This window comes from Ailuropoda melanoleuca, chromosome 5 (assembly GCF_002007445.2).
Source record: "Ailuropoda melanoleuca isolate Jingjing chromosome 5, ASM200744v2, whole genome shotgun sequence".
In the NCBI taxonomy this organism is placed as follows: Eukaryota; Metazoa; Chordata; class Mammalia; order Carnivora; family Ursidae; genus Ailuropoda; species Ailuropoda melanoleuca.
This window is the reverse complement of record NC_048222.1, coordinates 79584104-79601291: the sequence shown is the minus strand read 5'-3', so window position 1 is coordinate 79601291 and position 17188 is coordinate 79584104. Positions and strand designations below refer to the sequence as shown.

The window sequence follows — 17188 nt, the reverse complement described above, 5'->3', positions numbered from 1 at the left end:
GTGTAGGCTTTCAAATCGTGAACTGTAAATTCATCTAGTTGTATCAGAAAAAGTCAATTAGTTTGCTGATAATTTAGAAAATACTGGGCAGAAAAACAAACAAGGTACAAAACAGAGCTTAAAAGAAATACTACCATTTATATTAAAATAGGTGGGAAAGAAAGAATATATATATATTTATAAGATATATAAAATATCTCTGGAATATACACAAGAAACTGATATGTATTATTTCCCTTCAAGGAGGAGAATGGTAATTGGGAGACAAGGATAGATAGGACGAATTTAATTGTACATCCTTTTAAACTCTTGAATTTTGAATCATTGTGAATGTATTGACTATGTATTGATCAATGTATCCCTGAAGATAGTATTCAAGAGTTTGTATGTGGCCCTTAGTCTGAACTATGGTGGCAAATAAGAGAGAGGCAAACTTAGCTACCCAGGCATTAGAATGGTACATTAACATGAGATAAAGTGATAATGTCATGGGTTTTCTGTGAAACTCAAGCACTGTTTGTGAAAGGCAATAATTACATTAAATGTTAATGTACTGAACACCCAATTAAAAGGTCGAGATTATCAGAATGGGTAAGAAGGCAAGAACCAACTGTATACTTTATACGAGACACACCTTAAATTTATTTATTTTTTTTTTTTTTAAAGATTTTATTTATTTATTTGACAGAGATAGAGACAGCCAGTGAGAGAGGGAACACAAGCAGGGGGAGTGGGAGAGGAAGAAGCAGGCTCATAGTGGAGGAGCCTGATGTGGGGCTCGATCCCACAACGCCGGGATCACGCCCTGAGCCGAAGGCAGACGCCCAACCGCTGTGCCACCCAGGCGCCCCACACCTTAAATTTAAAGACAAAAATAGGTTTAAAAATGAAGTGATGGAAAAAGATGTACTGTGCAAAAAGTAAGCATAAGAAGGCTAGAATGACCGTTAATTAATTTCAAGTAAGATAGACATCAAGACAAAGAGTACTACTAAAGATAAAGAGGGATACTTCATAATGATACAGGGATTAAGCCGAAAGATATAACTGCTACAAATGCATATGTAATTACAAAGCCTCAGAGTACATAAGACAAAAATTGACAGCTTTAGAGAGATAAGTAGACAATTCCACAAATACATTTTTTTAAGTGCATGTGCTGCATTCACCAAGATAGACCAGATGCTTGGACTCTTCAAAGAGTCAGTGCCATGGGGGAAAAAAGAAGTGGGGAAAATATTGTAGACATAAGAGACATAATAACAAATGCAGTTTGAATTTATTTTTTTTAATGATTTTATTTATTTATTTGACAGAGAGAGAGAGAGAGAGTGAACACAAGTAGGGAGAGCAACAGGCAGAGGGAGAAGGAGAAGCAGGCTCCCCGCCAAGTGGGGAGCCCAATGTGGTGCTCAATCCCAGTACCTGGGATCATGACCTGAGTCGAAGGCAGTTGCTTAATGACTGAGACACCCAGGTGCCCTGCAATTTGAATTTAGATAGGATTCTGATTTTTTTTTAAAAGTCTATAGAAGGCATTCTTGGGACAATTGCAGAAATTTGAATATGAACTGAATATTAAGTGATATTAAAGAACTACCATTCATTTTCCAAAGTATGATGATACTAATGTGGTTAGGGAGGCAAATGTCTTTATATAAGGAGATGAGTGTTGAAGTATTTAGGGGTGAAGTGTCTGCAATTTATTTTCCTATGGTGTGGCAAAAATACATACATACATGTATATGTGGCATGTGCCTGTATATATATGTATCTATGTATATATAGAGAGAAAGCAGAAGTAGCAAAATGTTACTAATTGTTGAATCTAGTTGGAGAGTTTCTGGGTAATCACTGTGCTATTCTTTCAACTATTCTGTATGTTTGAAACTTCTTAATTAAAAGCTGGGGGAAATTTTTGCAAATTAAGCAATAAGAAATATTTGGGAAAGCTGATCTTTTTAAATAAAATTTTTTATGGGGTGCCTGGGCGACTCGGTTAAGCAATCCAACTCTTGATTTCGGCTTGGGTCGTGATCTCAGGACTGTGGGATTGAGCCCCGCCTCAGACCCTGAGCTCAGCACTGAGTCTGCTTGGGGATCTCTCTCTCCCCCTGCCCCTCCCCCTGCTCTCGCTCACTCTCTTGCTTTCTTTCTCTCTCAAAATAAATAAATAAATAATATAAATAAAAAAAATAAAATCTTTAAACAAATAAACAAAAATTTTTATATTGGAAATTCAAATATATAAGAGTAGAGAGAATACAACTTCTTGTAACCATCAGCTAGCATTAACGGTTTTGAACTCGTGAACTTATCCCTCACCCACTCTGCCCTTCCCCCAGTTCACTTTGGAGACAAATCTAAGTGTCATATTATTTCATTCACATATATTTCAATCAATGCCTATCCTTAAAAGATAGACTTTTTCTAAAAATATGATATCATACATATCACATCTAAATCAAAGGATGATTTCACAATATAATCAATCAAATATTAAGTCAGTTTTGAGGTATCTTTGAACATCTTATAAACGGTATTTTTAAACAGTTGGTTTGTTTAATCAAGTTCCAACAAAGTCTGCAGGTTGTATTTAGTCCATACATCACCTTAAACCTTTTTTGGATCTAGGGCGCCTGGGTGGCTCGGTTGGTTGAGTGACTGCCTTCAGCTCAAGTCATGATCCCAGGGTCCTGGATTGAGTCCCACATTCGGCTCCCTGCTCAGTGGGGAGCCTGCTTCTCCCTCTCCCTCCTGCTTGTGCTTTCTCTCTATCAAATAAATAAATAAAATCTTTTTTAAAAAATCCTTTTTGGATCTATAGGCTTACCCTCTGTCCTTTTTTTCCCATCCTTGCAATTTGTTTGTTATAGAAATCAGGTCATTTACCCTGTAGGTTCCTCTGTCTCCTGTACTTGGCCGTCGCTGGTAGTCAAATCCAGAGGCTTGAGTATGTAAGAGCATGTACATAATTTCTGCTTGTCTGCCTTTTTTGTGATGCTAGTGGCTATTGAGGACCACTGCCTAGATACATTACTACAGGCAAACTTTTTTGGAGAGCGCCAGACAAAAATATGTTAGGCTTTACAGGACATGTCTCTGTCACAACTGCTCAACTCTGCCATTGTAGCCTGAAAATAGCCAAAGACAATACACAAACAATAAGCATGAAGATGTCCCAGTTTGGCTTTATTTACAAAAATAGGCACTCGGCCAAGTTGGCCTCTGGGCTATAGTTTGCTGATCCCTACTTTATCCAAATATATATGATAGTTTTAGAAGCAATACTAATATTAATTCAAACAATAGGATTACTAAAAATGGTTTAAAATTTCTTTGCCTGTGTTTTTGTCCTTAGGATATATTCTACTAAGAATATTCAGACAAATTACTATGCTAATGTCCCATGAAGTAATCCTTCCATGTGCAGTAATGCCACCAACTCCAGAGACAAGATTGTTTCTTCCATTTAGTGCTTAGATTTTAGGGGCTTTCTTCCTTTGCTGTATAATTTTGAGAAAATAGAGAAGGTTCCAAAGTCAAATATATAAAACAAAGTATATTTGGAGAAGTCTAGCTTCTGTTCCTACCCCTCCATACTGTTGTTTGTTCTTGATTGGATCACAAGGGCAAGCCTACTGATAGGTCACCATTTTCCAAGATGTTATGGAATGATCCTTTCATTTAACAAAATTTTAAGCAAATAACACACATCCGTTTCTGAAATAAATGGTAGCCCACAACACATACCATTTTATTCACCTTTCCTTTTTCATATAACAATATACCCTGGAGATCACCGCACAGTTGGATGTAGAAATACCCTGCTTTCCTTTTTACAGCGCGTAGCGCTCCACTGTGTGGATGTGCGGGATATTGGAGCTGATTCAGCCAGTCCTCTAGTGATCTACATTTGGCTCATTTCCAGTTGAGTGAAAACAATCATTTAAATCACAGGAACAACAAAGTCCAACAAACAAATAGCTATGCAAATTTAAAATGATTGTTTGTAATGTTCCAATGATTTCTGATTTACAGAAGGAGGAAAAGACATGAAATGAACCCAGATTTCAGCCGACAATCACATGATAAGAAAAATAAATTGCAGGACAGATCTAAGCTAAGAAAAGCACAGTCACTGGTAAGTATTGCTTATAAAAGCTTCTGCACCGTAACATTTATGAAAATTGCTGGGTCTCTAATCCTGTTTGTGAAATGAATTTTGTGCTTTTTTAAATCAGAATCCTCAAATGGGGCTTTAAATTCTGGTCTCTGACTGACAAGCTATGTGACCTTGAAGGCATCCTTTATTTAATTTCTCTAAGCCTCTATTTAAAAAAATATTTTATTTGAGTGTAGTTGACATACAGTGTTGCGTTAGTTTCAGGTGTACAACATCGTGATTCCACGTCTCTAGACGTTATGCTGTGCTCACCACAAGTGTGGCTGCCATCTGTCACCATACAACACTATTGTATCAGTGACTGTATTCCCTGTGTTCTACCTTTTATTCCCATGAGACTCTAAGTCTCTATTTTCTCATCTGTTAAAAAAAAAAAACAACAACCCAAAACTGGATGAACTAAAGTGTATGAATCTGCGGTGAAAAGTATACAATATAAAGGGAACATTGTTATCATTGGTTCTTTCTTCTGCTGTGAGTCCTTTGCGGTCGGAAGAGGATGGGCTATAGAAATTTCTCTATAGAAATTACTTACCTAGAGGGGCGCCTGGGTGCTCAGTTGTTTGAGCATCTGTCTTTTGCTCAGGTCATGATCCCTGGGGTCCTGGCTCCCTGCTCACGGGGGAGTCGGCTTCTCCCTCTCCCTCCCCCTGCTCGTGCTCTCTCTCTCACTCACTCTCGCTCTCAAGTAAATAAATTTTTTTTTAAAGATTTTATTTATTTATTTATTTGACAGAGATAGAGACAGCCAGCGAGAGAGGGAACACAAGCAGGGGGAGAGGGAGAGGAAGAAGCAGGCTCACAGTGGAGGAGCCTGATGTGGGGCTCGATCCCAGAACGCCGGGATCACGCCCTGAGCCGAAGGCAGACGCTTAACCACTGTGCCACCCAGGCGCCCCTCAAGTAAATAAATTTAAAAAATCTTTTTTTAAAGATTTTATTTATTTATTTATTTATTTGTTTATTTATTTATTTATCAGAGAGAGAGGGAGAAAGAGAGTGCACAAGCAGTGGGAGTGGCAGGTAGAGGGAGAAGCAGGCTCCCTGCTGATCCCAGGACCCTGGGATCATGACCTGAGCCAAAGGCAGCCGCTTAACCGCTTAACTGACTGAGCCACCCAGGGGTCCCTAAATAAAATCTTAAAAAAAAAAAAAAAAAGAAATTACTTACCTGTAGAGTGAAGGTTGCACTCACCTAAGAAAAAGGTGTACTTTCCATAGCTTTCCTGCTGCCAGTGGAGTATGATTATAAAAGTGCATTTCAAGTAACTTCAGAAAAAAATTAATGAGGACCTTTTCTTTCCCCAATTAAAAAAGAGCTAATTGACTACCTAACAGAGTCAGCGATTGTGACTAGGGAGCATTATTATTCCATAGCGGAGTTGCCCAAATTGTGGTTCTGTACCCTCAGTGGATCCCTCTTAGCCCATATGAGAGTCTTTGGAGCAAAGTAGAAGGGAATAAGGGTGGAATAAAAAGTTCGTTTTAGTAGGAAAGATCCAGAAAGTAGCTGAGGTTACACACACAAGGAAAATTAATATAAAATGGATGTCAGTTGGGAGTGGAGTAAGTATGTACTCATGAATAAATCACTTTTATAGCTCTGCTTTAAAGCTCTATTACCTTCTGGTTAAATGTATTTTCAAGTGTTATGTTTCAAAAAAAGAGAGAGCTTTTTAAAATGAGCTTTTTTAAAAATAAGACAGTCTGTATGTATTCTGCGGGGCCAATTTTGTTGGACTGGATATGTACAGATGCCCAAGGGAATGGGGAAGCTTAAAGCCGAGCAGTAAAATTGTCAGTGAAAACCATTAATTGAGAAGAATAACATTATGAGGCTTATCACACAGGCCATTGAGGCATGTTTCTGCCTGGCTTCCCGGCCTCTTCTAGGCCAGGAGTAGCCGAGAAATCCGGGGGGAGAGCCGGGAATTTAAAGGATGATAAAAGTTGATGGTTGATGTATGCTTACAAATTATCAGCACAGTCAAAACAACAAAATCAAAGGCTACACAGAAGCCTTCCCCAGAGGCTTTTGACATTAGCCATCTGTCACACACTTAGGAGGGCTTGCTTAAGTTAAAAAATTCATTATATTTCTAAACTTTAAAAGTTGTGCTCGTGAAGGCTGGAGGGGAAACCAGGCAAATTAAACAACGATGGAGAACAACGAAGCCATGAATAAAATGAAGCGTGCGCTCGGATTGATCTACTGTACTGTTGATGTAAATATACGAATTATCGCCACTATTTATGCTTAACGGTTTGGGTAAGGAGCGTAAGGCATCTTTGAACCCTCCAGAAGCGTGCTAGGATCTTTCTGTCGGTAATGACGCCTGTGACAAGCCGGGCTGTGCTGGGCAGCGAGGCTGTGAGTGGCTCAGGCCCAGTCTCCACGCGGTGGCAGTTCGCCCTCCCCGTGGGCCACGGAGCTCAGAGGAAAGAAGCAGCCTCCTCAGTGTTGCAAGGCGCTGGTGAAAATTAGGAAATGCTGGATGTGGGACCCAAGAGGGAAGAAATGGGTTTTGAGGAAATGCAATGAGGGGACCAAAGGAGAGAAGGGAGTAAAACTCTGAGAACTGCTGCTGTAGAGAGAGGGTGGTGGACACAGCCCAGTGCAGTTGCCATGGAGAGAACCCTGTGCTGTTCGATGGAAAGTTCTGACCTCATTTAGATAGGTGTATGCAGGGAGATTTCAGGAGGAACTAGGGAAACAGGTGAGCAGGCAGAACTCAGGGGAGCACATTACAGAGGTGAGGATGAGAGGGACAGACGGACAAAGCCTCCCAGAAGGTACCTGAGACCTGAACACTAAATTTTCCTTGTCCCTGTAAGCAGAAAATACCTGGATACTCGGAGAAGGTAGAGCTTCGGGAAGTGGAAAGGTTGGAACAGGAAAAAGCACGGGAGCGTGAAAGAGTACAGAGAATATCCCTTAAGCTGGCTCTCCAGGACGGTGGCTATGAGGCCGCTGAGACCCACCTTCTTCCCTTTTTGCTTACATGACTTACCGCTTCCAAATATGAAAGATGCCTCCCAAAAGAGAAACCTGCTTGAGGGAAACAGTTTCGAAGCCAAACAGTGAGCTTGTGCTGTTTTCTGTTCTTTAATAGGCTTGAGTTTTCAAGACCCACCCCTTAAAAGGGTACCTGATTTCCCCTCAAGGCTTTCTATTCTAAAGCTGCCTCTTTACAGCTCCTCCCTTTAACCACCTGGGGTGGGGAGTCACTGATAGAAGATGCGAATAAAGCCTAGATCTGATCACTAACGCTTTCCGATTTTGAAGACTGTTTATTAAAATTAGATACATATCAAGAAATGTCCATTACACTTAGTTATGATAATAAAATTCCATACAGAAAAAACAAAAAATAGAAACACTACCACAGTATAGCAAGTACTACTATCATAGTTAAACTTAAGAAATTTTCCCATCGTGTATAAAGACATGGCAAAAAAATCTTTTTTTTTTTTTTTAAATCTTAACAGCCAGACTGCAGTGCCTGTTGGGGAAGGGGAAGGAGGGAGCTGTCTCCTTGGGGGAAAGCCTTGAGGAGCTTGTGAGGAGGGCTGCCACCTTGAGGGCTTGGATACTACAAGCACCTGGACTTCAGAGGGGGGAAAACCTGCTTTGCAAGAGGTTAGAGGAAGTTTGTTGTTTCTGCTCCTGCGTGGGAAGCGGGGTGCGCAGGGAGAGGGGAGGAGAGACAGAAGTGGCGGAGAGAGAGCCAGCCAGGTGGAGAGAAGCTCAGACAGGCAGGGGAGCAGGGCCAGGATCCAGTCCAATTGAATTTATTTGCTCTTACTGGGACGTCAACCACGCCTTCCATCTCTGCAATAAATTCTCAATTTACACATGAAAGCAAAATCTCAGAAGTCTAGAAGACCAGAAAAACAAAAGCCCCCCCCCCCCCCCCCCNCCCCCCCCCCCCGACCATTCACAAAAACCCAAGGGCGGGCTTTGGACTTTCCCGGGGACATAGAGGTAAGACTCAGAGGACCCCAGCTGACATCTTGTGTCCTGTCATTTTTCCTTTCTTCTTTTTCCTACCAAATTAAGTATAAAAATTGGAAATACCCTTAATCTCACATTTAACTTTTACTTAAAAACTAGAAGTCACAAGGGGGCGCCTGGGTAGCGCAGTCGTTAAGCGTCTGCCTTTGGCTCAGGGCGTGACCCTGGCGGTCCAGGATAGAGTCCCACATTGGGCTCCTCCACTGGGAGCCTGCTTCTTCCTCTCCCACTCCCCCTGCTGTGTTCTCTCTGTCACATAAATAAATAAAATCTTTTTAAAAAAGAAGAAAGAAAGAAAGAAAGAAAAAGAAAGAAAGAAAGAAAGAAAGAAAGAAAGAAAGAAAGAAAGAAAGAAAGAAAGAAAAACTAGAAGTCACATCACTTTCTAGGTTCTGATTTGGCCACGGATTTCAAAAAGCTTACCGTTTCAGAGCATTCACCTAAATACAAGTAACAAAAGCCTCGAATTGCCTGCTTACCGTAATTGCTTCACATATGACTTCCTTTTTCTGTGCTCTAATTCCAGCCTCTGCACTTAACTTCTTCAACATTTTCCAAGATAACTTGATTCTTAGTGTTCTGTTTTTTTAAATGCTTCTGCAAGCCTTCTCACCTTTTTCTTTTTTTCCTCTCTGGGTCAGAAGCAGAGGAAAAAAGAATATCTCTAAAGCGATCCCTGATTCTTGTCATGGAACGAACAATGGTTTAAGAATCAGGAAACCCAGAGTTCTGTCCCCTGCTCTACAGTTAACCAGCAGTCACTCAGCCTGTGAGTTTTCATTTTCCCATTTAGAAAATCAGAGTTTAGATTCCAACATCTTTAAAGTCCGTTCCAGGCTACAGTCTGGAGCTGTGGGACCCCACAGTCCCCTACAGGTCGTCTCCCTGCTCTCTTCTACCTGAGGGACAGAGCTGCGGCCAAAGTGACTTTACATAGAATTCCAGAAGGAATCCATCACCCTCCTGAGTTCTGAAGATCAACCAATCAAAACTGGTTTCTGTCTCCTATCTTTTTCTTGGAGCTTCAGAAACTTCAGTTGATTCTAACAGAAGTGTTTATGAAACAAATGTATGCCATGGTTTCCTGTGGGCAGTCTGTAATAGATTTCTTTCAAATCCTGATCACTTCCCCAGGTATTTGTTTTCTAACATCTATTTGGTTGGGATGTGTAGAACGAGAAATCTCTATAGGAGAGATTTTTAATCATTTAGCTCAAGCAGTGAAATCCTGAGAATTCCATTTGGAATGCAGAGTAAGAAAGAACATGGGCTTTGCAGTCAGACAGACTTGAGCTCTTTTAACTAAATGGAGTGACATTGAATAAGTTACTAAACCTTTCCGAGCCTCCATTTCTCTATCTGTAAAATGGGAATCATGATAACTGCCTTGCAGGATTGTGATTTGGACCATTTATTAACCCCTGGGAGGTTCTGTCTCCTCGTCTGTAAAATGGAGTTAGGAATGACACAAACCTCACAGGGCTGGGAGGGGGATGTAAAGCATTTAGGTTAGTGCCTGGCTCAAAGAAGCCTTTGGTAAATAGTAGCAAGTATGGGTAATACCAATAAGCAAGATCAAAATCCCAGCAGATCAGCACCTGAGGCTGCAGGAGAGATCCCGAGCCTGTAAGGAGCTGCAGAAGGAGGGGTCAACCAGGCAGCCTGGGGGCCTTGGCAGGAGGCCCCAGCCTATGGAGTAAGCTTCTCTTTCTTGCTTTTACTTTTGCTTCCCCTCAGTTTTCTTTATCTTTCTTTGTCTTTTCTTTCTCTCATGGTGTCTACTATATGAAAAATGGTCACATCAGTACCTGTATATTGAAATGTGAGCCACATATTTTTTTTTCCTGTGTGGTCTCTGCACAGTCTTGTGCCTGCACAAATGTTCATGCATTCATTCCTCATCATAGGTTTTTTTTATTCCACACTCGGGCTGAGCAGGGCATGTGTATTGAACTCAGTGCTGTGAATTCCTTGCGGCACGCACTCCACTGCTTACTAATTACGGTATCGGTTGCTGTTACTTTTTGATACGTAAGAGAAGAAAGGGCCTACTTGCTGAGAATCCTGGGGGCAAAATGAACTCCCAGGCAGGACCACTACTTAGAGTCTTTGCATTTATCCTTTGCCTTTAACAGAGCATAGTTTTCTTGTTCCGTCTTGTTATCTCTTGTTTTATGATGCTATGCATAATAAATTACCCTGGCGTTTCCAACAGGAGTGACTCTACCTGCTTCTCTTCCGCTGAATATTTAGACAGCAGCATATAATGGCTACCTGTTCTTAAGAGTTACATACAAAATATTTGACACAAATTGGCTTCTCTTTGGGATCTACCAGAAGAGAAGAGCTGTGTTTGTGAGTTTTGTAATATTATTAGTTATATACATATTAGTTATGACAGATACTTAAGCACTGCTACTACTGGGGTTTTAAAAATACATGTTTGTGGGCTGCCTGGCTGGCTCAGTCAGTAGAACATGTGATTTTTGATCTCAGGGTTGTGAGTTCAAGTCCTGCTTTGGGCCTACGGCTTACTTAAAAAAAATATATATATATATACATGTATATATATATAGCATGTACTCTCTATATGGTATTTATACAGTGTGTGTGTGTGTATATATATACGGGTGTGTGTATAACATTTAGTAATATAGTATTTCACCACAAACTACAGTAGAAGCCAATTTTCTAAGACATGGCTGTTTTGCAATTCAAATTCACTATCATTGCTAACAAATGACCATTCAAATTTTATGGCCTATGCATATTTTGCGACACATCACTACCTCACTTCACTTGGGAGCCTGAATGGTGCCATCATATAGTCCTGGATTTATTTTTATTTTATTTTATTTTTTTAAAGATTTCATTTATTTATTTGAGAGAGAGAGTGAGAGAGAACACGAGAGTGGAGTGAGGGGCAGAGGGAAAAGTAGACTCACTGCTGAGCAGGGAGCCCGATGTGGGACTCATCCCCAGACTCAGGGATCATGACCTGAGCTGAAGGCAGTCGTTTAAGCTTAACTGACTGAGCCACCCAGGCACCCCATGGTCTTAGATTTAAATTTCAAAACCCTGCCTAGGGTTGTTTAGCCTTCCTCCACAGCTCACAGCTGGACCCCACATCGGGCTCCCTGCACAGACTCTGTGCTGAGCATGGAGCCTGATATGGAGCTCAATCCCACGACCCTGAGAGAGGACCTTAGTCGAAATCAAAAGTTGGACGCTTAACCGACTGAGCCACCCAGGCGTCCCAAGAAAAATATATTTAAATTATAGAAGGTCCCTGGCTTCCAGTGGCTTAACTTACGATTTTTTTCAACTTTATGGTGGTGCAAAAGCCATACACATTCAGTCAAAACCATACTTTGAGTTTTGGATTTTATCTTTTCCCAGGCTAGCGATACACAGTGTGACACTCTGTCGTGACGCAGGTCAGGGGCAACCAGTCAGCCACGCAGTCACGAGGATAAACAGCCGATACACTTAACAACCATATGTTTCTCACTTTCAGTACAGTATTCGATACGTTACCTGAGCTAGTCCACACTCTGTCATAAAATAGGCTTTGTGTTTGATGACTTTGCCCAGCTGTAGGCTGATGTAAGTGTTCTGAGCATGTTTAAGGGAGGCTAGGCAGAGGTGGGTTACGTGTATTAAATGCAGTTTTTGACTTCCAGTATTTTCCATTCATGATGCGTTTACCGGGACATAACCCCATCATGAGTTGAGGAAGATCGGTAGCTGATTCCATGCCTCTCCATGGGAACAGACTGAGGACAGGCTACGCAGATGGACCGGCACATAAGTAAAGATAATTCATAACAACAGTGTTTGTGAGAGCAACCCCATCCTATTGGGATTCTTATGGAGGCTCCATTATGGAGGCAAGATCAATTATTAAGTCGATTTCTAGCCCCTCCCCCCTCTCCAGAGGACGGTGAGTGGGGCTGAAAATTCTAAGCTTCTGATCAGGGACTTGGGAATATGGGAATATGGGAACTCTTCCAATACTCTTTCCAGTAACCAGCCCCCATCCAGGAGCCCATCCAGTCACCTGCATAGAACAAAAGGTGCTCCTAAGTGCTTTCATCACTTAGGAAATTACAAGGGTTTGAGCTGTGTGCCAGGGACATGGGACCGAGACCAATACGTGCTTTTCTATGATCTCATACCCGGTGTCAGTATAAAAGAAATTCCCAGTTATTTCAACCAGATCATCAAATGCTTTAGATCAAGACCCAAGACTGTCAGATTTATGCCCTTTATATAACTTCCCCATGTTTTCCCCTTAAATCTTATCTTTTCTCTTGTAATGATGGACATTAAAGCCTTAAAATGAAGAGGGTCTGAGCAGTTGTTTTCAGAGACAGAAAGAAAGGGTGGATGTAAGGAGACCATCTTCCCAGAGCCGATATTGGAGGGAAGAGAAACCCAACAGTCCGGACAGGTGATGACAATTACCAAGGGGGTGGGGGTGTGGGGTGAATCCCTGCAACCTGCCTTGGCTAAAAAAGGAGAGCTTGAGAGGAGCCTGCCTCGGCATGTGAACGTCCTCCCCAACCACCCAGGGGGACTCAGGAGAATGGGTTTCCTCAAACGCAGTGATAAATCAGCTTTGCAGAGTAATAGGATTAAATTCGAAACTGTTACAGGTGAAGTGTGACTAGCCTGTTCTTGTATCCCAGAGAGCTAGGCCTTTTCTTCACTCAACAGGTATTATTCTATTTTCATTGTTACCAAAATAGCACAAAGGAACACCTCTATTTGTTCTCTTACCTATGTTGATTTTAGAACAACAGCAAAATTGCCTCTCTACACTGATCTTAAAACTACACTGGAAGCTTCAAAGGAGGGAAGATTATTTGCTCCCATTTCTTCCTCCTTTTCCTCTCCAATTCTCACATCTTGCTACATTTAATCCCAGCTTTGCCTCCTTTTCCCCAGAAAAATCATCAACAAACATGTATAGGCAGGTACACCATAGATTCATTGAACTGTAAGATTCCATCTTTGCTCTCAGGGAGTTTGCGGTCTTGTCAGGGGATAAATAATTACGGTCAGGCGCTAATACTAACGTCCTAGAACATATGTTCAGTGTGAAGTCAGAGGTCTTGGCAGTAATGGCTTCAAGAATCCAGCTGGTGGCGACTGGGTGGCTCAGTCGTTAAGCATCAGCCTTCAGCTCAGGGCCTGATCCTGGGGTCCTGGGATCAAGCCCCGCATTTGGGCTCCCTGCTCTGCTGGGAGCCTGCTTCTTCCTCTCCCACTCCCCCTGCTTGTGTTCCCTCTCTCACTGGCTGTCCTCTGTCAAATAAGTAAATAAAATCTTAAAAAAAAAAAAAAAAGAATCCAGCTGAAGCAGAAATCCCTGAGGGTTGGGGTGCCTGAGTGGCTCAGTGGGTTAAGCATCTGCCTTCAGCTCAGGTCATGATCCCAGGGTCCTGGGATTGAGTCCCACATGGGACTCCCTGCTCAGTGGGGCTCTGCTCCTCCCTCTCTCTCCACCCCTCCCCCGGCTTGTGTGCTCTCTCAAATAAATAAATAAAATCCTTTTTAAAAACTAAAAAAAAAAAAAAAAAAAATCCCTGAGGGCCAAGATGCCCAAGCTTCTTGGAGAAGATGGACTTGAAGGACAGGTTAGATTTAGAGCAGAATAGAGTACATGAGGCTGGTGTAGGGTGTGAGGCAAGACCAGCTGGTGTGGGGCATCTTTGTGGAATAATGAGGGACCCGGTTCCCTGGACGAGAGGACAGGAGACAGCAGCCATTGGCTGAAGCAGTGTCTGATTCAATGGAAGTCTCAAGTAGGATTTCCCCAGATTAATAGAAAGCTTGCGTGTGGTAAACATATCCAGCAGAGCATGAGAGGGAGGTACCGATCTGACGCCTGGGACGTGGCTGCTGAATGTGGAGTCATGGGACTGGGACTGTGTTCAGGGAAGGTGTCAGGGTCTGTGTATCTGCCCTGTCCCCTTCTCTCTCTCTGCACCGTAGGGGCCAGCATAAGAGGGAACTTAACAGAGTCCGTCACTTGTGCTCCTTGCAAGCTCAGCTCCTGTTCTTTCTTTCTCTTGTTCTCTCCATCTTTCCCTCTTCCCTTTCCTGCTCACGGCCAGATGTCCAGGAGAAATCCTTTCTCACTGTGAGTTTTGGTTGGAATGTCAACCTGTGACATTTGCCTTTTTAGAGCGAATGTGCATGCACAGATTAGTAGTGAGTGTAAAACACGGGAACTCCACCAATGTTCACCTGGCCTGAGAGCCTCAAGTCTCCTGACCTGGTTCTGACACCTTTTTGCTCTGTGAACCCAGGCTGGCCTATAAATGGCCTGTTCTTCAGATTCGTTGATTTGTAAAGTGGAGATGCTAATACTTCCCTACCTACCTTGTGGATTTTTCTTGAGGTTCAAATGAAATTATGGTTGTGAGAGCACTTTGGAGACTAACAGACTGATTCTTAGCTCAAGGTGAAGATTGCATGGGGTTAGGAGTGGTGACGTTGGGAAGTCTCAGTAAATCCCCATCCAGCCCTACAATTTGAGAAAGCTGTTTTGCATTATTAAAATAAGCTTAATTATATAGCTTCCTCTCTGCTGTTTTAGTGGCTGTCACTGTAATGGTGTCTTTTTCCTCCCTAGATGTCCCTAAGCGCGGAACCAAGCGCCCCTCTCCGAGTTCCCGCTCATCTCGCCTGGTCTCCTCATCCGTGGGCAGGGCTTCCAGCCACCGAAGCAGCCACGAAAATCCTCCTGCAGCATCTTCAGAGGCACTCTGGGCTTCAGGCATTACCCATCCAGGCTCCAGAGCCGAAGTTAATTTAAACATGCGAAAGGACTGTGACAGAAATGACAAGGTGCTCTACACATTGGAGAGCTGGGTGTCACTTGGGTCCTCTGTTAGGAACTTCAGGTTAGGGGCCTACTTGGGAAAGGGAGCTCTACAGTATTTCAGTAAAAGGTATTCATGGTATAAGTGCTGATGGAGTTACAAACCCAGATACAAATGTGAGGATAGATACCCTGGGGTCGATGAAGGGACATAGGATAGCAACAGTGGTAATATTGGGTGCATAGGGCAGGCCCCCAGAAAGATGCAGACGGCACACTCCCAAGGCTACTTGAGCAGTTCAGCGATGGGGCTGTTTACCACGGTGTCTTGTTGGCTGGAGTTACCATGACAAACGACCACTGTCTTCATCTCTTCCAGCTGCTATAACAAAAATACCATAGATGGGTGGCTTATAAACAATGGACATTTATTTCCTCACACTCTGGAGGCTGGGAACCCTAAGATCAAGATGTTGGCAGGGTTGGTTACTTCTGAGGGCTCTGTCTCCTTATGTCTTCATGTGGTCTCCTTTCTGGGCAGGTCTGTGTCCTAATCGCCTCTTATTATAGGGATACAAGTCAGATTAGATTAGGGCCCATCCATTTGACCTCATTTAACCTTAATTACCTCTTCGAAGACCCTTTCTCCAAAGACAGTCACATTTTGAGGTCCTGGGGGTTAAGACTTCAATATAGGAATTTGGGTGGGGGATTTTAGAGGGTGGGACATAATTCAGCCCACAACAACACTGTAGGGAGGGTTAAGAGAACCAAGATGAGATGGCGAAGCATGTAGAAACTAGCAACGGTGGAAGGCTTTGTCAGCCTGTGGCCTGAAGAGGCAGAAGGGAAAGGGCCTGTTGTTCCTGGAACCCAGTGAGAGCTGTAGCCACAGGAGAGGGGCCGCCCAACAGGATGTATGCACTATGGGAAAGGAACACAGTCACTGTAGATAACAAGACCAGCAGGGAAGGAAGAGGGAGAAGACCCAAGCCCTCTCTCTCCCCACCCCCCCATACTCCAACAGCACTTGCCTATAGTCAAACCCATCCAGAAGTCAGAGAACAAAGAAGATTGGGGAGAAATGTGGCCAGGTGTGGGTGGGAGGGGTATTATATGAGTGGGACAGTGAGGAATAACCAGCACAAGGGGGACAATGTAAAAATTTCCAAAGAAGGAATTATAATTGTTATTCAAGCAATGTAAATGGGCTTCAAAGAGTCACTGGAAAGCAGAAAATGTTACTTGGCTGCAAAAATATTAGTCATACATTCTAAACTAAACCATCAACTCATGGAACCATTTCAAGGTCCCATAAGTTACCATTCTAGGATACTTACTTACCTAAGTAAAGCAGAATGATAGAAAACCAAATGTTTGTCAATCATGTAATGTTGAACACTCACGTTCTTGCATTCCATACTGTAGCAAAGATATACATACTTGTTTTTGAATGGTTCAAAATGGTGGCCTGGAAGGATGGCGCAGGATACGGTGGTTTGCATGCCCAAATGTTTGATATAGGACAAACACGACCAGCTTACCATTGATTAGTTTGCACCACCCAAGGTGATACTAACACATGACTCTGAGGCAGAGAAGAGGACAAAACAACACACCCAGGATAAGACCTACAGTTCTTTCCATGGACAGAGCAGATGGCTATCAGTTACGATTTCCTCTTCCTGCAGGCGGAGCCCTCATGGTCAGCCCTCAGGAGCCAGGGGCAGCTGAGCAGCTGGTATGGCCTATGGCTCCAGGATTCTGCCCTGCTTTGCCCCCCTGGATTACCTCAGGATCCAGTCACATCGTGGGCCTATATTTGAATGGGCCAGTCTGGAATATGTCCCCGTCACTTCTGAAATAAACCAGCATCTTCTGGGGCAAGGACCTATCAAGAGAAAGCAGGGCTCGTCTAGTACAAGGGGCTACATTTGGTCTTAAGCTACATTTGGGTTATCTATTCCTATAAAACAAACCAGCCCCAGACTTGGTTGCTTACAACAACAGTCTGTCATTCTTCTCATAAATCTGCAGTTTGGGAGGGGTCTGGGGAAGCTTGTCTCTGATCCACACAACAGCCGCTGGCCCTCCCAATAGAGGGCTGGCAGATCCAATTCCAAGATGGTGTAGGGACATGGCTAGGGAAGTGCAT

The 17188-nt window shown here is 42.8% G+C and overlaps 1 protein-coding gene across 3 annotated transcripts in view; it reads left to right on the top strand.

Annotated features, from left to right (window-relative positions):
• FBXO16 (F-box protein 16) overlaps positions 1-16816 on the top strand; it is a 50155-nt gene extending 33339 nt beyond the window's left edge. Inside the window, exons 7-9 of one of the 3 annotated variants that reach the window (XM_011224512.3) lie at positions 4042-4144; positions 14845-15059; positions 16725-16816. In XM_011224512.3, the coding sequence (XP_011222814.1) occupies positions 4042-4144; positions 14845-15027 (286 nt within the window). In that variant the 3' untranslated portion in view covers positions 15028-15059; positions 16725-16816. Of the gene's footprint in view, positions 1-4041; positions 4145-4384; positions 4489-14323; positions 14350-14844; positions 15060-16724 lie in introns of those variants that run through there. The other 2 variants (XM_019799293.2, XM_034661344.1) reach the window with 2 other exon arrangements.
• Positions 16817-17188: the final 372 nt, after the last annotated feature.